The sequence below is a fragment of the Diadema antillarum genome, unplaced genomic scaffold (genome assembly GCF_040938485.1).
Source record: "Diadema antillarum isolate AM-2024a unplaced genomic scaffold, OU_Dant_1.0 scf00000125, whole genome shotgun sequence".
Classification (NCBI taxonomy): Eukaryota; Metazoa; Echinodermata; class Echinoidea; order Diadematoida; family Diadematidae; genus Diadema; species Diadema antillarum.
The window spans coordinates 2,153,472-2,178,596 of NW_027271014.1; the positions used below are offsets into that span (position 1 = coordinate 2,153,472).

The 25,125-nt window shown below is 38.0% G+C and overlaps 1 protein-coding gene and 1 long non-coding RNA gene across 2 annotated transcripts in view; one reads left to right on the top strand and one right to left on the bottom strand.

Annotated features, from left to right (window-relative positions):
* Positions 1-317: 317 nt before the first annotated feature.
* LOC139720249 (uncharacterized) lies at positions 318-8,326 on the bottom strand. The gene is made up of 3 exons (XR_011710154.1): positions 8,291-8,326; positions 5,124-5,220; positions 318-438 (listed from the first exon to the last, which is right to left on the bottom strand). It is a non-coding gene; the product is annotated as an uncharacterized lncRNA (long non-coding RNA).
* A 4,586-nt stretch (positions 8,327-12,912) lies between these two features.
* The window catches only part of LOC139720260 (uncharacterized), a 51,579-nt gene continuing 39,366 nt past the window's right edge, over positions 12,913-25,125 (top strand). The window contains exons 1-6 of the mRNA XM_071631623.1: positions 12,913-13,057; positions 17,012-17,102; positions 17,841-17,928; positions 18,765-18,861; positions 19,782-19,890; positions 23,906-23,977. Of these exons, the coding sequence (XP_071487724.1) occupies positions 12,955-13,057; positions 17,012-17,102; positions 17,841-17,928; positions 18,765-18,861; positions 19,782-19,890; positions 23,906-23,977 (560 nt within the window). The 5' untranslated portion in view covers positions 12,913-12,954. The remainder of the gene's footprint in view (positions 13,058-17,011; positions 17,103-17,840; positions 17,929-18,764; positions 18,862-19,781; positions 19,891-23,905; positions 23,978-25,125) is intronic.

The following is a 25,125-nucleotide window of genomic DNA, read 5'->3' on the forward strand; positions in this document are numbered from 1 at the left end:
GAAACTGGTACCTCGCTCGCCTAATCAGTACCCTATGGGCTGCCGGGATTTATAATGTAACCTGTGCAACACAAAAGATGCAGATTCCCATCACTTTTTTTAAGTTACCACTCATTATAATGGGTAAGATATTAAACGAGCAATTACCCCTCATTACAATGGGTGAAATATCAAAACAATGTAGCTGTCACTGCACACCTATATAATGTAGTGATGACAGAGAGAGAAAGAGAGAGAGAGAGAGAGAGATGGGGGAGGCAAGTTACGTAAGAATTTAATAAATACAATTGACTGTATGATTGGATGTTCACCAATTACCTTTGAGCCAGTATACGGCATATGGTGGCCCATAGAATTCACATCGAAGTTTCCCTTGATGACCACGCAGCAAAACCGGACGGACATCAACAACTACGACATCATCTGGAATTCTACAATCTGGTGGAAACGGATGAAAATAGTATACAGCAGTGCTTTTTAATGATATGCACTTTGTGTCATAATTGTCTGAGAAACACCCACACACCCATACACCCACACACATGATATAACAAGGAAGCAGTAAGAAATACGGTCACGAATTGAAGTGCCTGTGAAAGAGTGGCTTTGGAACTTACGTGCAGTCCGAACTCGCAGTGTAATATATGAGTGAACACGAACGTAAGACCTTATGTGGTGCTAAAAAGCTTTAAAATGATTTCACGACATTCTTAAACTTAATTGAACGGGAGGTATAGATTTGAAATCAGCCTTTTGATTTCTAACAGAACATAAAAACGTCGCTATTTTTCAAATATCTCGACCTATTGACAAAATAAAATTGAAGTTTTTTTTTTTTTTTTTGTATGGAAAGTCTTTGACATTTCTGAGTATTTATAAAATGTATGGATCAAGGCGGGTCATGATGTATTCCAGGCCTGAATACACTTTAGAGGTGGCCCGGGGCCTCCAACATAACAATATAGTTGTTGGGCCACCACGTTTAAAGAATTACATGTCTTGTCTCCTGCTCGACATCAGAACTTCTGAGTGCTAAGATCATGTTTAATCAAGTAATTGTTTTTGTTTTTTTTCTGTCATAAATAGGAGGATATCTGCGGCTAAAAGCTTGATTATGTATGCATTTCACTGCCTGCCGCATCAAGCGTTTACAGATCGGTGATTGTCTCGAAAGGAACTATTTCTCTCCCATTCAAATTTGTCTTGCCATGAAAACGAAGAAGCATACCCCTATATGTAAACTATAACCGAGATTTCGACTCAATTCAATATTCAATTCATAAGACTTTATGTGACAGTACAAATGTGGTATTGGAAGCCTCTATTCTAGATAAACCTGCCAACTTTCATTAGATCATAATGATTTATTGTATCATTGATTTCCTTTGTCATTTGAACTTTTTATACTTTTTCTATCTTTCAGAAGACCAGATTTCATTTTCCAGCAACTAAAGAAAAAAAAAATGGTTATTTCGAGCCATGTTTGATATGTTATGGAAAAAAAAATATATATATATATGACTCTGCATCACAAATTCAAAAATGCCAGGAATGGATTTCTAGTTAAGAGCAGATTCTGAAGCAAGAGACTGTGTAAGCACTTAAATGATGCATAACACAAATCAAGTGGACTCTCCTAACCTCTCTAGATATTGAAAAGAATGCACACGCTCTGGAAATATGTGTACTGAGAAAAGAAGCTCTGACAGTATTGGGTCTATTCAAACGCTTAATCTGACCATAGCTCCGTGTCTGTGCAGTGAATGGGACAAAAACATGATGTAAAACATCATAGCAACAACAATGAAGATATTATTGGATTAAGCTGAAATTAATTATCTTCTATTAGCACATATCGCCCATGACTCATAGCAACTTTCAAAGCAGTAGTATTAAATCCTTCAAAAGTTGTCAGAGTTGAAAGTTATGAGAGTGTTAAGGGCTTTTCTGCACTTTTCTGAGAAAAAAAAATGTGTTCTAGACAAACCGCTAAAACAGAACAATTTCTGTTCGTTTTATGATCCTAAAGAGTTGCATAATAGATGAAAGCTTGCTCTTTCAGAAAACATTGAGTACGCAAAATTGATTATGTTGACCCGATTCGCTTATTTTGAGTCCTCACACGAAATCAGAGCATACGACTTTTTGTTGGTTTTGTAATCATCGGTATAATGTATTACTATTTTCATTATCATTATCATGTTTTTTCTTTCTTTGTTGTATAACAGATGCCAAGATAAGGAAGTGACAGTTAACGGGAGTGCACTTCATGTATAATGTACTTCACACATTTCAATTTTGAATTGAATTGAATATTATTGAAAAATTAAAACTGCACTGGTCTTACACTCGAGACACAGTGAACAGTTCCAGCACGTTTATTTTTATATTTCACTTGATATCGAGTACATAAAAAAAAAATACAAACCAAGCAAGATATAAAATATGATATAGATAGGGTCATGAATAGAAAGTGTGTCAGCATACATAATGTACACAAGACAGTTCTCTATATATGAAGGGTTTGTTTGCAAAAACCGATAAGTCCATATTTGCCAAATGGAGATATTTGCGATTAAAGGTCAAGAAAAATAAAGAGAATAATAAGAATTTTTTTGCTTCTTTAGACCATAACTTCAAAAATGTACCTTTATATGTAGTGACCAATATATCATTTAAAAGTATTATTTTGTACTTTATGACAAAGATCTTACTTCAAAATCTTCAAAAATGGACTTATCGGTTTTTGCAAACAAACTCTTCATATATTACTTGTGAAATATGATGGAACCGCAAAAGCAAAGCTTGTAAACGCAGGTTCCAGGAAAAATACCAATGTAAATTTGCTACACAATCAATGGAGATAGGACACAAAGTAATAATCATTGATAATGACTAAAATATATGAAAGCTAAGATATCAAGGTACAAAGGGAAGAAGGTTGATCCGTCATACATTGAACGAGGGTACTGCAGATAACATATTAAAGAATTCTAATTAGGCAGGTTATATTCATTAAGTAACATTGATTTTAATTTTTGTCTAAGTGTAGACATATAAAAACATTTGATTAAGTCAGCGGGAAGATCATTCCAGAATTTGGATCCGGTAAAATTAATTGTTTTTTTGAGCGAGGAGTGTGCAAGTACGTGGAAGGTGAAATGAATCTCTTTGTCTTGTGGGGTAAGTATGAACGGCATAGTTTTTCTGAAACATGTGGGTAAATACGCCAGGCAAGCCGTTGGCTGATAACTGAAACATAAATGTGCCTAAGTTGTATAAGTTCAAATCAGCAACCTTAAGGATTATTAATTCTAATTTCAATTTGGAATATTCATGCAAATGACACAGAAGAAATACAATATTCTACAATACCAAATTCCACAACGAAAATAAATAAAATTTCACCTCTATGCATGGTATGTACAAGAGTCTGTTTCAATATATACAAAGCCTGTCAAAGTAGGCTCTAGATATACGATATGTAGCCTACGCAAAAGGAAGTTTGATAAGTCGCAGGTCACATAAACGTTTATGCTAATTCAGTCGATTTTGTGAAAAGGATGAGGTGTTATTTCGTCGTTGTAGAGACTGCATCTTATGGGTAAAGATGCATGAAGTTTACACTGTCTGAGTGCGAGAACATTACCAAAAGCTCCTGGTAGGGATTCGGGATCAGGCACACATAGGTCTGCATTGCATACACATACAACTACACGGAGTCATTTCTACGTTCACATGGCTAGAATGGGGCTTGATTCAATATTTACAGAGAATCATGACTTTATATGATAGGACCTACATAATGAATATCACTATGCTTCAGCAGTTCGCTGGCTGGCTGAATTAATCAATGCTTATCTAGTGTAAATCTAAGTGAGGGTACACAAGATTGTTCGGCCTACAGACACGCTTGTGCCAAGATCATCCTCAGACAATTCTGTGTCTCGTTGCTACTGGTGTACAGTAAACCAGTAGGTGCCACACCTCACTACACTCGTTTCATTTATTAGGGTCATAATGTCACTCCACTGTAGTATACTTCATATACCGTACTGTATAGCATAGTGTAGTGCACACATCAAATCACACCTCGCTGATCACAACACTTGAGGTACACACACACACACACATACACACACACACAAACACACAAACACACACCAACACACACACACACTGCGACTATAATATCATTTTTGTTTTTTATTGTTAGAATGTGTCATGGGATTTGAGAATTAATCCTGAACCCAAGTCTGAATTTTTGACGTTACCACATTAGAATTGGACATGGTGTGGATTGTGAATATCTCGACCACTGACTGTGTGTTAGTTTCATGTGTAAGAGTGCGTTTACAATTATGCATCTGAGTTCCTTCCAGTATACAGAACCTCAGATTATTTTACGCACTTTTCTTCTTTTTGCCGATTTAGCTAACATCAGTTTCTCTTTCAGGGAGATTCTATACACTGAAGTCCTATTATTTGTGGATTAGATCAAACCAGATCTTCCACTTCCCTGATCAAACATCCACTGTCTATGTCTAATTATAAATTCAAACGTTATGCAATTAGATGGAGATCAAGAATATATTGATATGAGTCGTCTCATGAACAATACACAATAGATTATAACAATGAAGATTTCACAAAGTAATTCATCTTTTAGAAGTGGCATGTTTGAGTTGAAAATGATATACATGTATAATGATGTATGTAATATAAGGACGAACAAAGTTTCTTGTTAACGTTTTTAAGGAGTGTAACTTTTTCATTCACTCTCATTCTCTTTTAACCACTTGAATAGTCATTAGTTCACTTCCCTTTCACCCGAAACGAAGGACGGAAACGATAATTTGAAGTTGATGCGATGAACTTATATAATTAAATCTTCAGGCGAAAATTGCATTACTATAAACTACCGACATTCCTTCAACAGTAAATACAAGCAGGGACAAAGAGAGAGAGAGAGAGAGAGAGAGAGAGACAAAGAAGAGGAAGAAGAACACCTAAACAAAATTCCACTGTCTGCCTTCCCAAGTCACTTTTTAAGCCGAGCAATTTGACCATTACTGTCTATTAATTTTCCTCGATTATATTAAATAAATAATTTTGCAACTTACTAATTATTGTAAAGACTGACGTGAGGCATAAAATGGCGATGAGGGTAGCCGTTCCGTTGGTCCTCGTTGTCTTCATGGCTGCTTATTTCAGGTAGACCTATGACGGCAGAAAAAGGAAGTAAATACGAGGTTGCGTCTTCACAATACATGTACTTACATAATATACCGTCGTGGCGTGTAAGAGGGGGGGGGGGATATAATATGAATTTTCATTTTAGTAATTGATATTAGTAACACAGTCAGAACCTCATCGTCGTACAAGCGTCTTGTTAAAACTCATTCTAGCCCTTGTGAAAAAAAAATATCGCATGACTTCAATCATTTAAAGGGGATGGCTCGTAACTGATCAGTGGGAAGCTGGGGGATGGTTGTTCCAATCCTTGTGGGATTCATTTAAGAGAACGTTATATCTATATTGTTGTGTGAAAATGATTTGCTTCAGGATGGCCTCATATTCAAGTAACGTGCAGTTCACGAGCGATCGTTAACGGGCCGTTGTTTTTTTATTTGTTATGGTATCAATGATAGTGACGGAATCATGAGAATATTATGTTAAGATATTCTAAAATTCTCTCAAAAGGAGTATGTTCATCAAGATCGCTGAATTTTAAACCTAAATAATTATGCAAAATGTCCCTCGTGTAAAGGGGAGGGGATTCCCCCCTCGCATACTCTTCCTCTTCAGTCCATCCCTGATTACTATACATAGTAAAGACGGAGATGATGGAAATGAGGTGACAGGTTGCGTTAATTGAAAGGAGTTCATCGGTTTATAAGTAAGTGTACTTTGTTCCGTTCATATCATCGCTGTATATCACGCCCTGCCAAATGGTTATTGATATTTTCGTGTTCAGTCATGAAGGGTGTGCTTTATAGTCATATGTAATAATGATCTCTGGATATTCAAAGACAGCATTACAAAATCCAACTGTTGCTATTGACATTTGTATAGTGCTATATTATTATGTGCTGAGTGTATAGCCAGCTGACAATCTATCCTCTGATATCCGCATGTTCTAAGTTGTCTGTTATCATTGAAGATCCGAAGGAAAAAACAAAGACGAGGAAAGGTAGCGAGTGCAAGGATGAAAATCATAAAGTGTAATTATGTGCAGACGAAATTTACTTCATTATACTAGCTAAACTTTCATATAAATATAGATATCAAGCAATACTCTCACCCTCCTTAATGGATGCACGGAGCGTCGTAGCTCTTCAATACCATGCGAATGTAAAACCTGATATAGACCTATAATTTCAGTATGTGCCATGCACTCTTTGCCGCACCCTCAGAGCACATTACAGACCCTATACAGTATAGGTACTCTAAGGAACATTAAACAATAATATTGTGTAAAGGGGGAGCGTGGAGTCGAGTATACTTATCACGTAGGCCCTATTAGCTTGTAATATTGACGTGTAATGCTCTTAGATGCTTAAAGCGCAATCCGATTATGATCAAATTCAATCTATGACAAGAAAAGTGGCGTGTACACAAGTATTTCTTATTATTATTTGTGTTTTAATTTCTGGGTAGGATGAGCATGCCGCAGGGTAGGTGTGTATGTCGGTGTCTGTGTTCGCCTCTGTGTGTCCGTCTTTACTTATGCGACCATCACTATAGGTAAATGTAGGTCCTACATATCCTGGAGCAGAAGGAAAATGAAATAAACGTTATTAAGTTGTGAGCAAGGTAGGTGAGGGTGATTGCAAACAGTCGAAATATGTCAATCTTGCTGCATGGCCTCATGGTTAGATCGCAACCATGATCTCTTTTCAATGCTTCACAATGTGCCGTATATGTTATGTATGTACGTTGTCAGTGTGTATGTGCGAGAGAGTCAGTGAACAAGCCAGCTTGGATGGTTTGATGTCCAGATCACCATCGGTATTAATCATGGGGAGGGGGTATATGTGAGATAATATACATTTAAAGGTGTGTGCGTTGCATCCATAGATGGCGGTTATAGGCCTATCCAATGTAGGCCAATTTCCCTCCATTTTACGTTTCACTGATTGCTATCAGTGATATCGATGCTACCACCACCATTATACAAAGGTATACATAATAGTGCGATATTTGTGTGCGTGTGTGTGTGTGTGTGGGGGGGGGGGGGGGTATGCCTCTCTTTCTGAGCCACACAGGGTGCACGACCCCGCCCCCTCTATGACTCCAGTTTCTGGAATACCACACATTCACACCATCATGCAACGCTGAGCAAGGTCAACAAAAGTAGTCATAATGCAGTATTGGCATAATGTTCAGTTCAAGATTATATACAGCCAGGTGCTGTCGATCACATAATACAGACTCTGCACGCATTAACAGCAGTCAAGTTCGAAGTAAGTCCATGATGGTAGTAGAAAATCACTGTCCAAGACTTTACACTATACAGCGTGCATGGGTACAAACCCCGAACATGCACTGACAGATACCTACCGTTTGTGTTTGAGAGACTCAATGCGACTTTAGTTTTTGTTGGACATTAGTAGATTAACATTACAAATTATGACACGACCGGATTATACAACATGGACAGGAATAAACATTATACTCTATATGATAGGTAGGTCCTATACTACAGATTTAGAAAACTCAGACCACAATTATATATTCTAGAATCTCTCAAACAAATCAAGTGTGTTTTGTTTTGGCTTTTTTTATCTCAGTGTATAAAGTACACATATAACGGCCGAAGAATCTAAACTTGGGCCATTTAGCTCCAAGAGTACTGTAAAACATATTCGCGGCATGAAATTTTCGCGAATTGGAGCCGACAGCCTTTTTCGTGGCATGAAATTTTCGCGAATTGCTACTGGCATTCAATGCATGTAGTGTAGATAAAAGCTTTCGCGTGCATTTTAATTTCGCGAATTTTGGCGCTCGCGAAATTCGCGAAATTTAAGTGCACACGAAAATTCCTCGTTTTACAGTATACGTTATCGATGTGCGTATGGTATTCGATGCATGCATATTCGCTGCTAATTCGTGGTTTTCGAGTACACCCCGGTGGTCGGCAAATTTGGCTTGGGTCACCCATGAAACGCCATGCTACCGGGTCCCACATACATTAAACAGCGTTCAAAACAAACAGGTTAACATAGACACGCCTACAAATTAAGTGAACATCACCAATAGTCAACATACAATGAAGCTACACCAGTACCTCATACGCACACACGCCGAGTCATTCCGTGCACGAGAAGTGACCATTTTGTCATCGCGTTCACTATTATGGCTGACTGTTTACGACGGCGTTCCGTACTTCGTCTCCACACTCCCTAGCTCCGCTCAAACTTATGAATCAATTTCTAGATTCTTCAATGTTGTCACAAGCAGGACAAACAAAACTGGAATTAAGTCCCTTAGTAGTATCGTCCCATGCATGCACTAGTTACACAGACCAAAGTCCTATACCTGGATCTCAGTAGGACGACATGGAAGAGGCCCTGTCATGCAATAAGCATGCGTACGAACAGAAAGTGAGGTACAAACGAAAAAAAAAAAAACGGTGGAAAATGAAAAAAATACGTTGTCATGGTTTAACATTTTGACATTCATTCATTCATTTATTCGCTTTTCCATCTCCGACAGATATTGTAAACGCATTTTTTTTTTCATATAAAACATAAGTACATACATATGCCAACTTTACAAAATATGATAAATGACATTAATTATGGATATACAAGATAGCGTTAAAAAACACAAGTAATATTCTGAAGTTTTATAGAAAATGCAGGCGATGAGGATGAATGCTGATGAAGTATTGCTTGGGGGTGCAAGTTCATACATTACGTTATGTCAACTTCACAATATATAATATTATATGCATATATAATATATATATATATATATATATATATATATATACTTTAAAACCAAAAAGGTCGCAATTAAAGCTGCCTTGAGGAACACCACAACTGACTGATTTTGCTTCATGGAATTTTGACCAGATAAGGAAACAAATTGTTTGCAATCAGTAAGGTACACGTAGCTCCTGAACCACTCCAAGGTCCTCCCACGGATACCGCATCTTTACACAATTTGTAAAGAAGTATTTCATGATCGATGATATCAAAGGCCTTGGAGAAGTCCAGGAAAACTACCACTAAATGATAATATTAGTCTGTGGCTTCTGGCGACTTTTGCAACAAAGGAGAGAATACCTTGAGATGTGTCGGGCTCTTTACGGAATCCAATTTGAGAAGAAGTAATATAATGTATGCAAATGAAAAAAATAACCTATAAATTAAAATATAATACAATTTTTTTTCAATAACGACATAGGTCTACCACTGACAAAACGTAATGTCCTCTGTAAAGAAATAAATAAGTGACTAAAATAAATAAAAATAAATAAATAAAATTGCAATACACCTATCATGTGCAAAGTATATCCCTGTAGTCTGATTTTGATTCTGATTCTGATTTATTTCTGAGTTTTTTTTTTTCATACATAAACTACAGAGTGAATTGAGCAAACAAGTTAAAACTACAATTTGAATCTCACAGCTAAAGCAAATAAATGATTAATTCAAATATTCACACATTTCCCTGGTATAATTCAAAATAAAATAAACTATTTTGTGCATGCAATTTAGTTACGAAGATTAAAATCGCCCGGTTCTAACCTCATGTTTCATAATTTGTCATTGATTAAAGCTTAATTTCAAAAATGTATGCCTACACAGAGTTCACCAGACAATATCAAGAGGACTTGTGACGGGGGGGGGGGGGCAGATACTTTTGCGCATTTGCCGGCTGCACTGTAAAAACATCGGTGTTAGATTTAACACCACGGGTGTTAAATCTAACACCGATCAAACTTCAATAAAGGACCACACCCACAGGTGTTAAAAATGCACTGTGATGGTGTTGAAAAGTGTTCACCTGACACTTCGTGGTGTTAATTTGACACTGTACCTGGTGTTATTTTGACACTGTACTGGTGTCAATTCAAAAATGACACCACATGGTGTTGATTTGATATTTGTTGGTGTTAATATCAATGGTTTAACACCCGTCCAGCTTCAATAAGAGACCACACCAGCTGGTGTTACTTTGGTGTAAATTTATTTTCACATTTTTTCAAAAATCTAGTATTTTGATGTAAAATTCTTGATCGTCTTATTTAAATTAAAAATCAACAAGAAGTGCAGTTACTAGGAAACTCTTCAAAAAACAGTTTAAAATTTGGAAATGACACCCGGAGGTGTTAATTTAACACCATAGATGAGCACCAAAAATTTAACACCAGCTCGGTGTTCACTATTTAACACCGGACTTTTTGCAGTGTGCCTTTACAAACTTCCCATCCAAATCTCGTTCTAGATAAGATTTTACGTCTGTTCTGCTTTTCTGATGATTTCCAGACTCCACTGCAACTCCCCTTCCCACACTCAAATGTGGACTTAGTGCCTCTTTGCACAAATTGAGATACATTATCCTTGAGGATAATTAATATACTGTTTAAGTTTGATAAAAGAACCAATTTTGAGTTTTCAAAAATAATCCGACAACGTGAAAATTTAGTACCGATTCAATCCCCCCCCCCAATACCATACTGCACCCTTCCCCCAACCTGTTTTTTTTTTTCTTTTACACCGGAAGTGGCACTAGAAAAAAAAAATGAATGTACCGTTGGAACGTGTTGTTTTGTTTTGGTTTTATTTTATCATTTTTTGTCAGCTGAAGAAAAGTAAAAGCGGAATGAAAAAAGATTTGCAGCTGCAGACATTTTTGGTGTTGTTGTTGTTTATTTTATTTATTTATTTATTTATTTATTTATTTATCTATCTATTTATTTATTACTTGTCAGCTTAAAAAGAAAGAAAGAAAGAAAACGGAGCTTTGTGTGTGAGTGTGGGGGGGGGAGTGTTGCTCGTTAGCTCATGTTATTAATAGAGTACAATTTTCCATTCCTCAACATTCTTTGTTTACATTGTATTCATCTTTGATATTACCTTATTTAAATTATGGAATTTTGGTATGGGGAAATACGCATCAATTATTGCTGGATAGGGTTCTACTGTTACAAAAGAAGGCTCTTCGCATTATTTGTAATACCGTTCCATATTCTCATACAGATCCTTTGTTCTTTGATAATAAGATTCTGAAAATTAAATATTTGTTTTTAGTACAAATGGAGCAATTTATGTATACTTGTAACAATTGTTTCCCTAATTGTTAACTCCATGTTTATGCGTAATAGGACATACCATAGATATCCAACTAGACAGTCAAATGAATTTCATTTACCTCTGTTAAGAACCTTGCTAGCTCAGCAGACTTTTATTTATGTAGGTCCTAAATTCTGGAACTCCCTTCCCATGGATATAGAAAATGCACCTTCATTGAATTCTTTCAAAAAGAGATTAAAAATGTTTCTTTGGAAGTCTTATAATGTAACCGAATGAGTTTAATTTTATAAGCACGTCATTGTCTTCTCTTCTTTCACTATAGGCTGCGTTGTCTTGAGGCATAGATATTTTTTTTACTGTGCGCTAGTATTCCATACGTGCTCTCGTCCCCAGTTACAAACTCTTCCGCTGGAAAGCACCTCGACAATGTATCACTTTTTAAGACGCTTGGCTGATTGTCTCTGTGGGCTTTCGCCCTTGGTGATCGCATCAAAATTATTTAGGATTTTCTTTCTTTCTTTCCCTCTCTCTCTCTCTCTCTCTCTCTCCCCTCTTTCCCCTGTTTTTTGTTTCCTCTTTTCACACTTTTGCTTTTTTTTCTCTCTCTCTATTACCGACTTTCCCAGTTTCCCGCACTCTTTGTACTTGTAAGCTTTTCTTCCCCTTATATCCCCCTTTCCCTCAGAGGTGCCCACATGATACAAGCATAGTTTTTTGAGTGGGTACCTCCACTTTTTTTTTTTTCGCAGAGTGTATATAGAATGTGTGTATCTTTTTTGTACTGATCATGTAGACATGAACATGTCGTTAATCCTGTCTGGTTATGTATTATTGTTACTCCCATGTCAAACTCATAATATTGTTTCTTGTACATAATGGAAAGAAAAAGTGAAAATAAAGTTTGAAATTGAATTTGAATTTGAAAACCGGGAAGTGACCCCTTTTAAAAACGTATACTAGTATATTATGGCGCTCGATATGTGTGTGTGTGTGTGAAAAAAACATGGTATGATTTGGTAAAAACCCAAATATATTGTTCTGTATGCTTGAAAAACAATTATTCAGCATAAGAAAGAAGAATACAGCAGCTTTTTTGTTGTTGGTAATATTAATTTCATTGTTTATATGGATTTGATATAGAATGAAACTCAAATAACGAATATTACGAAAAAAAGTGTGTGTGTGTGTGTGTGTGTGTGTGTGTGTGTGTGTGTTTGTGCGTGCGTGTGTGTGTATGTGTGTTGGGGAAAGTGGGGCTAAGAAGAGTAGAATGGTAAACTCATGCACTACACTGGACCACGGTGCCGCGGCTGCAGCGGGCTGCATCAGCTGCAGCTGCTGTCAAGTCTGCGTAAATTGTGCCTCCTCTTCCCACAAGGGGGCGCCATACACGACGAAACTTTTCTGCTACAGTATGTGATTGTGCAGGTGCTCGTTGCTAAGTGACATGCCGACCTGCTGGCACAGGAGTCATCTGTGTGTATAGTACTATTGTGTACTAGAGTGTGTGTGTGTGTGTTCGTGTGCCTGCTATTCATTCTCTATGGTCTCGTGTGTGCATTGATTTTGAATGGAGTACACGCGCGGTGTTTACAAACGAACGAAGGAAGCAATTGAGAGCTTATGCTGACTGGTATCACTTTGTAAACATGTAGAAGGCTAAAGAAACATCATCAAATCCTTCACGATGGCGATGGAAAAGCAGAATGTCCTGAAGGAAACCCACCACAGATCCGTAACGGCGTTGGGATACCATCCTTTACGTCGTGAAATTATCGCCGGTTTCGAAGGTACTTAGAGGTTGTTTATTCAGTCCCAGGTGTACATATCGATGTCGGTTTTACATCCCACGAGTTAGTTGATTTGCAAACGTTAACGTTTTACTTTTAGGCGTAGCTTAGAAATTTTAGCAACTCTATTGTCATTGACTATTCTCTAACCGGCACTCTTACTTAGTCGGCTACGTCTCTAACCACGGTTGGTCCCGGGTCTACCCGCTGAAAATTTTTTGACCAGCGAACAAGTCCACCTAGCTAGACTACAGTAGGCCTAGTCGAAATAGTCTTTTAGGCTAGCCTATCTATATAGAACCTTCTAACACAGTTTATAAGATAGGCTAGGGCTCTAACTCAGTTCGGGAAACCCACTCACAAGGGGGGCCTCTCCTTATAAGTAACCCGTCCCCCTTATAAGTAACCCCGTCCCCCTTATAAGTAACCCCCGGGGCACCCCTTATATAACTTGTTAAGGAGTCTCCACGCTTTTTTGCAATGCAACGCGAAAATGAAAGGACTGCGGCAATTCGCTTGATTCATGAGCTGCGCCGAACAACTTGCTGAATGCGGGAGCTGTTGGAAATTTCAAGCTTCATCGGCGAAACTTGCAAGTTTCAACTTAAAATTTTTGTTTAGGGACGACTTCAACTGGACAACCCTATGGGAACGTATCCTTTTGTATATATGCATACCAATTGCAAAGGTAGGTGGTTGACTATTTTGTTACTTTTGTTATTTTTCCTTCATTTAAAGCCACCTGAATGAACGAAAGTCTCCGTACTCAGTCGCCACGTCTGCACTCAAGCATTGCCGCGCCTGGCGACACTCACGCCAGTAATCGCTCGCATTTCAGCATTCGCATGGGTCGTTTGACATCGCATTTAAATCCATGATTTTAGATAGCAATATGATGCCTCGAACCGATTTTGCCCAAATTTCGTGAGTAACTAGGAAACTTGTGAAGCTTTATGGACATAATCAAGCGAATTGCCGCAGTCCTTTCATTTTCGCGTTGCATTGCAAAAAAGTGTGGAGACTCCTTTAAAGGGGTGCCCCGGGGGTTACTTATAAGGGGGACGGGGTTACTTATAAGGGGGACGGGTTACTTATAAGGAGGGGCCCCCCTTGTGAGTGGGTTTCCCGAACTGAACTACACGCAGCCGCTGTCGTGAAGCGACAGCGGCTGCACGTCTATTCCTTCGCAGACGTTATTTTTCAGCGGTGGGTGTGCGTTTCCTTCATGAATATCTTTATTAATCGTGGAAAACTAAAATATAAGGAATCCTTGTAATCTATGATAATCATTCAATAATCGGTATGCGATTTTTTGTTTAATTACGTCAAACACTCACCGAAATCTGTGGCTAAAGTCAGGTCTGTAAACGTCCGTATTGCTTCACTCCTCATCTGCGTGTTATTCGAATGGCATTCATTCTCGTATACTACAACGTAGCTAGTCGGGGAGCGGAAGTGATGAGCTAGTCGGGGTGACCCATAAAAAGGTCAAATCATTGCCGGCGCAGCACACGCGGATACGAGTGCTGTAGCTTTACGTACAAATTTACGTAACACATAAAACGCACGGGCGCACGGGTGTACGTAAAACGCAACCACTTCCGGTTCCGCATGCGTGGTAGTTTGTTGATTTTGTGAAGCTCTCGAAGGAAAAGATGCCACCGCACAATCTACTCCGAAAAATTCAACAATAAGGTCTGGATACCAACAAAACGCCGAATTCAACTCAACCATCAGGAAATTACGCTGTAGGTGAGTGGTAAAAATTATCTTACTCTTAAAATCAAACAAAATAAAAGGCATTTTATGTGATTTTGCCATCAATAGTGTCGGTCGTTTACAACGTTTGAACAAGTGCTACAGCTGTACATGTCAGACCGCTGTGCTGCACAGCGGTCTGGTCAGGCTAGTGTATACTAGGTCTAACGTAGTAGGGTAATTCCATGAAGTTGGGGCAGTGTCCATGTAGCATCGTGATATTTGAAAAATACATTTCAGCATAACTCAATATTAATGATGCTATACATTTATTGTTTGTAGGCTTTACATTTGCATTGAGGCCACACATTTTCCTGGAAATTTTGTGCCATTCAGACTCAATTTTGATGAAGTTATTAAACAATATGTAACGGTGTCCTGTAGCATCGGGACGTGTCCATGTTATGTAGCATCGTGATATTTTAAAATTTGGTCCTAAGAGACAAATTATGGCAATTAGCTTGACCAAAATTTGATGCAATATGCATATTTACTAGATTAGTCAGATAGCTAAATATCTCAAATTTCCTGTACACAGTTTTAATTTTAAAAGAAAATTACAAAATGTATCACGATGCTACGCGGTGTCCTTTTTTGTTACATTTGGTGGACACCGCATAGCATAGTGACACATTGTGTAAATTTTCTTGTAAAAGTAAAACTGTGGAAAGTAAAGTTAAGATATTTAGCTATCTGACTAATCTAGTAATTATGCATATTATATCAAATTTTGGTCAAGCTAATTGCATTAATTTGTCTTTTAGGACCAGATTTTAACTATCACGATGCTACATGGACACGTCACGATGCTACAGGACACCGTTACATTTTTTTAAGACAACTTCATCAAAATTGAGTCTGAATGGCACAAAATTTCCAGGAAAATGTATGGTCTCAATACAAATGTAAAGCCTATAAATAATATATGTATAGCATAATTAGTATTGAGTTATGCTAAAATGTAACACTTTGTGCCCCAACTTCACGGAATTACCCAGTAGTGAGAAAAATTTTATTTATCCAACGTTAGTCTCTGTCTAGTAGAGTCTAACCATAGGGGAGGGGCCTAGAACTCTAGGCCTACTCTACTATTCTAAGTCTAGAGTGACATGACCTGTGTATCACATGACACGATAGCGACAGAAACAACAAATTAAAATCTAGACCCTATAAATTATGGGGAAATTACAGAATACTGGCTAAATTAGCATATGGGTGCGTATAAGAGCCGCTGGAAGCGGGGCTGAAGGCTCCGCTTCCGGCGGCTCTTCCTTAGAGATGAATTTCAGCGGGCTGATATTTGTCTTTCCCGTTGTTTGGGGCCCCCCAACAAAAGCCCGGAAATGGAACGACCGTCAAAAAGTAGGTTGACCACACAATTTTTATGAAAATTGAATGGTTTCAGCGGAAAACTTCTCTAAATCAAGATAACTTGAGTAAATCAACGATAAAGAAAATCTAGCCGAATTTGATGGAACTATTTTAATCGTGATGATGTCATCACAGCTGGCAGCCCTTCTTCCTTCATCTTTTTTTGACACAGGTCATTCATCACGATACAATCACACTACTGTAGTACACTAGTTTGGCAAGGCAGCACGTAAACGCGTATTGTCATGAAACAATTGCGCGCTCAACTGCTATACGTACTGTACACTGTACTAGTAAACATGCGTGCGTTGTCAGACTCAATTTAAGTAAAAGACAAGGTAGGTAGAATCTACAGCCTTGGTCTGATCAGGTGTATGTCCTGATCAAAACAAAAGGATGTTTACCTTACGTTCCTAAGTGTGTGTCTTGTTCTGGTCTATTGTGAGACATGGAGATGGATATCAACAGATTCAACGTTACCTAGTAATTCTATAACCCTAACCCAACCTTAAACTCTATAATAATAAACCACCCTAATCCTCATAATCATAGTAAATGACTGAAGGTACATCCCTAATAATTTAACCGACTCACATTTGCAACTGATGGGGGAAATATGACTCTATGAATGTGTACACTGTAGGTGAGGGGAGCTATTAAAGAGAAGTCTTGCCAGAATGCGTACCAGAGCAAATGTTATCTGCATCAGATCCAACCCATATTGTGACATTTGAGTGCAGATTCAGACACCTAGAAAGAAATGTGCTTCAATTTGTGCTTTGATAGTTCGAGAATATCTTTCATGGTTTCTTCTATCCAATCCAGATGGCTTCATCAAGATGTGGGAGGTGGAAGGTTACAAGCTGTCTGTGTCTAACCATGAACACCAGGGATGGGTGACGGCCTTTCTTTACTGGTAAGCTGATTTCTCAATAACAGGTTTACAAAATTAAAAGTTAAGAAAATTTAATAAAGGATAGATATTATGAATGAAGAGATCTGATGTTATATTTAAAACAGCAGTAATTTAATTTATCTGGAGGGTTATCATCTTGTACCTTTTGCACTAAGAATACTACCTGTACACTTGTAGTTAATTAGTTATTCCGAATTTTGTTCTTGGATTGCGCATATATTGCATGATATATTTGTGTGGCATGTCCTGTACAACAGCAGACATCCCAGTTAATTTGATAATGAACATGTGTGTTCGGAAAGGTGTGCCAACTTTGCATTGATTTTTAGTGTATGGACTGAATTTAAATCATGGATATGGTTTAAAACCATCTTGGAGAATTTTGGCTGTAGGGTGTAATGCTGAATACACTTTACCTCTTGTTACCCTGCTAGTTACAGTGTAGGTGCCAGCAATTGCAATCAATAGAGCTGTAATCAATGCTCAATTTTGTCAAGACTAGAGCAGGACTGGTATCCCCTTTGATGTACAGTAGGGTCTATCTACTTGCATTGTCTTTTGCTGAAGGCCCTTATTTAATAAGGCTTGTGAAAATATTATGGTACAACTGTACATTAGATACACTGAGTCTAGTGGAAAGATCAAAATCTCATATCCTATGAAATGGGAGGAAAAACTAAAGAAATATAAGCTAGTTCAAATACTGAGTCACTGCTCCATTACTGTATCAACATCCAGGCATGAAGCAAAGGTGATGTTTTCCTCATCGAACGATGGGACTATCATAGCATGGTCTACAGCGGCAGCAGTGCATGATCGCATCTCGGTAAGTCCCTGGGGATAAAGCTTTTGTGCTGTCAACCCATTAAAAATTAGAATGATTTTGAATCTATTTAAAAATGCATGGCATTGTCATGGATAGTAATTATTATGCCTTTTTTACTGGTAGATAGCAGTACAAGGAAGTTAAACTACATGTGGCGAAGGGATGAGATTGTTTCTGAGACCAATGAGTAAGAAAAAAATTTGAAAAAAAAAAAAAATCGATTTTTATATGGTCTTTCAAAAAGCACTAAATGATTTCCCAAGTCTTCAGTGATTTCTGACCAATCTCTCAGTGAAAAACTGTGGCTGCCATGGTCATTATCATCAAAATTTGAAATTGTTAAATTGTAAAACAGCCTTCCAGGGAAGCTGACATTAAATGAATGCTCATCAATACTGTTAAAAGGTGCTAGATTTCTGTTCACTCAGTTGTTCATCCTTTTCTCAATGACAGGCAGCTTTAGATCCGAGGATCAAGATATGATGTCTGTTCGGGACAATTTGAGACAAGACATGCATTTTCATCAACATTTTTAGAAGTCCAACCAAGCTTGACATTTTTGTAATTCATTACTCTCAAGTAACTCAAGTGACATGCATGCAGTTGGAAATATATGATCATAGCAACCTACTTTTGTGTATGAACAGTATGGCTCAGTCCAACTGTAAGGCTATGATGACACCATAGGGAATTATGGTGGTTCAATATCCTGATTCTTTTTTCTTTTTTTATCGGTAGTGAGTTTGTGAACATTTGTGCTGATTGATGAACCATGCACAATGAGGGTTGAGTGCTCAAGATGATTTTTTATTTTTCTTAATACCTTGTCTTTTCAGTTTGGTTCTCCTGTCTACTCTATGGCCCTTAACCTCCGTCGGCACCAGCTGGTCTGTGGTTTCAATGCCTGCATCCGAGTCTTCAGCCTAGACGAGAGTGAGTTCAATGATGCTGTTCACTGAAGGTTTCAGCACTATAAGGATGAAACTGATGAGAAGAAGAAAAAAATGATAGTTGTAGAAGTAATGAAAATGATGATAATTGTTGATAATAACATCGGCATTGGCGCTGTAGATACATGTATATCTTAAGGTGTTACAGTGACTATCTGTGGCTAAGACAGGGAAGATTTGCAGTCAAGTGTACACTGAAATATATAGTGAAAGAATCAGGTATACTAGTAGCAGCCTGAGTAGTGATTGAATTTGGTCGAAGGCATCAAGTAAAACATGAAGAATTTGCTGTCACTAGTAGTGCTTTGATGCTAAATAATCTTCACCAAATGCATTTATAAGATACGTTTATAGTTTTATAGTGGTATAGAAAGGATCTCTTCATGGCTGTTACTACCCTACATACAGACATACTATAGACAGGCCACATTGCTTGAAAACAGCACTGCTTGGCTTCAATGTACGCAACAATGACTGCACAAAGAGGCAACACTGGTACTTGGAATGTTAAAAGCCTTCCCCCACTTTCCGCTACGATAGATGTATTTTTTGTTTTCTTTTGTGAAAAAAATATGAAAATGAATAAAAAAATAAAAAATACAATAAATGCCATTCAGGTACCATTGCAATTCTATCCACATCCTCTTTAATTTTCTTTTGTCAAGCTGTCATTACTCCATTCACACTAGCATCTAGCTCTAGGGACAAATCAACTATGAAATACTCTTTTAATTCTTTTCCTGTCTGTGTCATCATTGTTTGAGTCCCTGTTTGTTCCCTGGGCTCTTCTATTGTATTTTGTTTTATTGTAGTTTTGCACAGATAGGAGGTAGCACACTGCCTGCAGTCAATGCTGTGTTGGTGTTGAGATAAAAGAATGCTGTACCTTTTTCTTCTCGCCAGATCGTGAAAGTGGTCACCTGATCAACCTGAAATATTCCTACAACTCACGAGAGCACTCCGACATCATCAAGTGTATAGTGTGTCTGGAATCCAGGGTATACTCTGCGGGGTGAGTGGTGTAGTATTGCCTCCCTCACAAGGCATATCAAACTATTGCCTCCCTCACAAGGCATATCAAACTATTGCTTCCCTCACAAGGCATATCAAACTATTGCTTCCCTCACAAGGCATATCAAACTATTGCTTCCCTCACAAGGCATATCAAACTATTGCTTCCCTCACAAGGCATATCAAACTATTGCTTCCCTCACAAGGCATATCAAACTATTGCCTCCCTCACAAGGCATATCAAACCATTGCTTTCCTCACAAGGCATATCAAACTGTTGCTTCCCTCACAAGGCATATCAAACTATTGCTTCCCTCACAAGGCATATCAAACTATTGCCTCCCTCACAAGGCATATCAAACTATTGCCTCCCTCACAAGGCATATCAAACCATTTCTTCCCTCACAAGGCATATCAAACTATTGCTTCCCTCACAAGGCATATCAAACCATTGCTTCCCTCACAAGGCATATCAAACCATTGCTTCCCTCACAAGGCATATCAAACTATTGCCTCCCTCACAAGGCATATCAAACTATTGCTTCCCTCACAAGGCATATCAAACCATTGCCTCCCTCACAAGGCATATCAAACTACACATGTATTGCTTCCCTCACAAGGCATATCAAACTATTGCTTCCCTCACAAGGCATATCAAACTATTGCCTCCCTCACAAGGCATATCAAACCATTGCTTCCCTCACAAGGCATATCAAACTATTGCCTCCCTCACAAGGCATATCAAACTATTGCTTCCCTCACAAGGCATATCAAACCATTGCTTCCCTCACAAGGCATATCAAACTATTGCTTCCCTCACAAGGCATATCAAACCATTGCTTCCCTCACAAGGCATATCAAACTATTGCTTCCCTCACAAGGCATATCAAACTATTGCCTCCCTCACAAGGCATATCAAACCATTGCTTCCCTCACAAGGCATATCAAACCATTGCTTCCCTCACAAGGCATATCAAACTATTGCTTCCCTCACAAGGCATATCAAACCATATTGCTTCCCTCACAAGGCATATCAAACTATTGCTTCCCTCACAAGGCATATCAAACTATTGCCTCCCTCACAAGGCATATCAAACTATTGCCTCCCTCACAAGGCATATCAAACTACACATGTATTGCTTCCCTCACAAGGCATATCAAACTATTGCTTCCCTCACAAGGCATATCAAACTATTGCCTCCCTCACAAGGCATATCAAACCATTGCTTCCCTCACAAGGCATATCAAACTATTGCCTCCCTCACAAGGCATATCAAACCATTGCTTCCCTCACAAGGCATATCAAACCATTGCTTCCCTCACAAGGCTTATCAAACCATTGCTTCCCTCACAAGGCATATCAAACTATTGCTTCCCTCACAAGGCATATCAAACCATTGCTTCCCTCACAAGGCATATCAAACTATTGCTTCCCTCACAAGGCATATCAAACTATTGCCTCCCTCACAAGGCATATCAAACCATTGCTTCCCTCACAAGGCATATCAAACTATTGCTTCCCTCACAAGGCATATCAAACTATTGCTTCCCTCACAAGGCATATCAAACTATTGCTTCCCTCACAAGGCATATCAAACTATTGCTTCCCTCACAAGGCATATCAAACTATTACCTCCCTCACAAGGCATATCAAACTATTGCTTCCCTCACAAGGCATATCAAACTATTGCCTCCCTCACAAGGCATATCAAAATATTGCCCATTGCCTCCATCTAGATTTTCTGTCATTTTTCTGTCATTATAATCTTGGAGCAATGCCTTCAAAAAATTTGTGAATTTCTTTATTGTTTGTCTGATTTTATTTAATCTTTTGCTATTCTGTTGATCTAATTTTACTCTAACTGACAAGGTCAGCTTGAATATGAAGAGACTTTTTTTAATGTGAAACTGCCAACTGTATTATTCCTAGTAGGACTTACTGATTGTACCAGCACTATTTAAAGTGACATTAATAATGATAATATGGAACATTGATATGATGCTTGTGTTTGTGAAAGAGCTTTTGTACAGCACAGAGATATCAATTAGGATACAGAATTTTACAAATTAAACACTTGGTCATTGAACTAGAAATAGTTCAACTACAATTTTACATGTCACTATAATACTGCCACAACTGTTGAAACTAGTGCTACTGCAACTACTATCAACCACAAAAGCTAATACTGCTGCTTTCTATACTGCTTCTCTGTTGAAATAGTAATAATGATAATGATTATAATGGTAATGAATCTAAAGAACAGATTTTACATTCATCACTATTCAAAATATCCAAAACCAATGTGTGCCAAGCAGTTTCTGATATCCCATGTTATACACTTGAAACCAAACCCACAAATAAGCGTGGATTTAGTGAAAGCAGCAATATTTAGTAAAATAAATAATGAAAGTTTGAGGAAAATTGAGCAATCCATGCAAAGGCGAATTGACTCCTCGTAGTTTCAATGCTGCCATCATTTGATAAGAAGAGTACAGTTGATGGCATCATATACAGACAACTACATGTATATTGAGAAAATATAAGGAGAATTCCACAAAATTTCCATAATTTTTCATGAAAAGTACACATACCATCGACCTGGAAATGACGACAGCACCAAAACTGTTAAAATACAAACTTTTGAATTAATTGTCCAGTTTTCCTCAAAGTAATATTGCTGCATTCATTCAATCCAAAAATAAATGTAGGTTTTGGTTTCCTTTATTGGACACTATAGCTATTGTGTGTGTCTGCCTTTTTTTTTGGGGGGGGGGGGGGGGGTGGGGAGTGGGGGAGCTTTGTAGACTAGTGAAAGCAAAGTGTGTCTTTGACTCATACAGAGTGTGTGACAAGTCCCACCCAAAAGCAATATTTAAAGAGAGAATGAATGAAACTCGACCCGAAGACTACTGTGGTAACCATATCTGGAGCAGACGCAAACCCGTGATGTCATTACAATTTATAGGCCTGTGAGTGTAGCATGTGATATCCTGTTGTCTTCCCGTTATCTGTTTTTTGGCTTTGTCTGCTTGCCTGGAATTCCCCATAATGCTACAAAGTGGGAATGTAAACTGAACTACAAGATACACTGTACATGTACCGTTTACATGTATATCATAAATACTTCAAAGAGCATGACTTATGGATTGTATGATAAAGTAGACTGTTACAGAGAATTGTTCAAGGCTTGTGAACAGAACAATGAAAGTTTTACTTGAAATCATATAGTGAGAAATAAAAATAGATTCATGTATCAAAAGTGAGTGATACCAGCTAGACCAACACAGTCCCAAAACAATTGGCATATTGCGTGACTGGCATTGTCATGTTATTGAAATACAATGTAGAGTGAATCTTGGATTTTCCACTGAAAAGTTTAAAGACTGAAGACAAAAAGAAAAAGTGCAGCAGCTGCAAACTGCTTGTCCAATGGTGGTTTCAAGCCCAAGGAGTAAAATGGAGTCAAAATTGACATTTGAGCTTTTGATTTTTATAGCAGAATCTTTGTCAGAGGCAAAATTACAAGCATACATGTACAGGGTACACAGGGAAACAGATTATGAACTACACTGTACACACAATATGCACTGTCCTGGAAGGGCTAGGGACACAGAACAAAGAAAACAAAAGGGACAGATTTTTAGGTGTCAAAGGCAGGTAGCCAAACAGGTACAAGGTGAGAAGAGGGATTATTAAAGCAAAGGGTGAGCAAACAAAAGGAAGAGGTAGGGCCAGAAATTACCCCTGGATCATTGATGGGCAACCTGGGAAGGGCAAAGATGAATAGGGAGACAACTTCAAACAATAGGATCAAGTTGAGATGAGACTTCACACAACAAACATCATCATTGGATGATTGTCATTTTATATATTGTGTGTCATACAGACATGTAACAGTGTGCATGGTGGTATCCTTCCTTGCATTGCATTAGAAGAAATGTGTGTTTTTTATCAGTCAGTTTGGTGTGTATTACCTACACTGTAGTATACTATCTACTCTTGTTCTTCTTTTCAGGTTTGACCAAAAACTCATCATTTATGACTCCTCTTCATATCCTGGTAACAGAGGTCTGACGCCAGTCTTTTGGTGAGCTCCAATTCTTTTCATAAATCCAAATTGTGGCTTTACCTTGACAGTGTACTACTCTTGGTACAATGTAAAGTCAAATGAGAGAAAGCATAATGCTCTAGAATATAACGTTCTGGAAGGAGACTGTTAACACCATGTATCATTCACATGTTTACCTGATTGTACTTCGATGATATGTTGAGACAGCTTTTAGTTTCAGTTTTTCATTAGAATTAGTATCATAAATTATCAGTGTTTGCTTTTACAGGTTTTCTGACTGAACAGTTTTGTCTTACAATGTACTAGTATAGCTTTAGGATAGAAAAGAGTTTGCTATGACTTAGAAGGATAAAAAGGAAAGTAAAGTCGTAACAGTAAAGATGCCTGAGCTGTAATTCTTGCCTCACTTTTGTAATGAGTTCAGTTTTCATTCTCTGCAGTTTTTACAGAGGAGAAATTTATTCTTATAAAACTGTAGCACAGTTTACGATACCTGAGCACAACTGATATGTGCCGATTGACAACAAAAGTATCAAATATAGCCCGTATACACGCAAGCCACCACACCCAATTCACATGCCCGTAAATCATCAGTAGCGGAAGTAAGAGGGAGCAGAAAAGTTTTCATGCATGACTCACAGAACATGAATAGACAATCCTCTTTGTAGTCATCTGACACCACAGTGCTCTCGGAGTAAAAGGAAAGAAATATTCCACTGACCGGAAGTCCAAGGGGACGTTCCCTAATTCTGATGCATAGTAAATTCACATGCTGATGTCAATCCCATATCCATATCCTCATCTTGCCAAATTACATCGACCACACAATCTTCCTGTAAAGGCAAGACCCTTCCTAACGTACATGCACACCTCACACAATAGAACTGTGTTCAAACTGATTGCCTCATGTTTGCAAGCCTTGAATAAAAGAAACACAAAAGAAAACAAAAAGAAAACATCAAATAGTTTATGAGCAGATGAAAAGATCATGTACTCGGTCTTGTAACTTGATACCTCGATTATTCATTCAAACTCTCTCAAATTCATTGTCTCACAAAATGCTGGTACAAACTATCTGTGTATGATAAAGGGCGTGTACCCCATACATATTTTGCTGCATGTTCTGTCCACCTTTTGCTCCTTCCATTTTTGTGATCAGAATACTT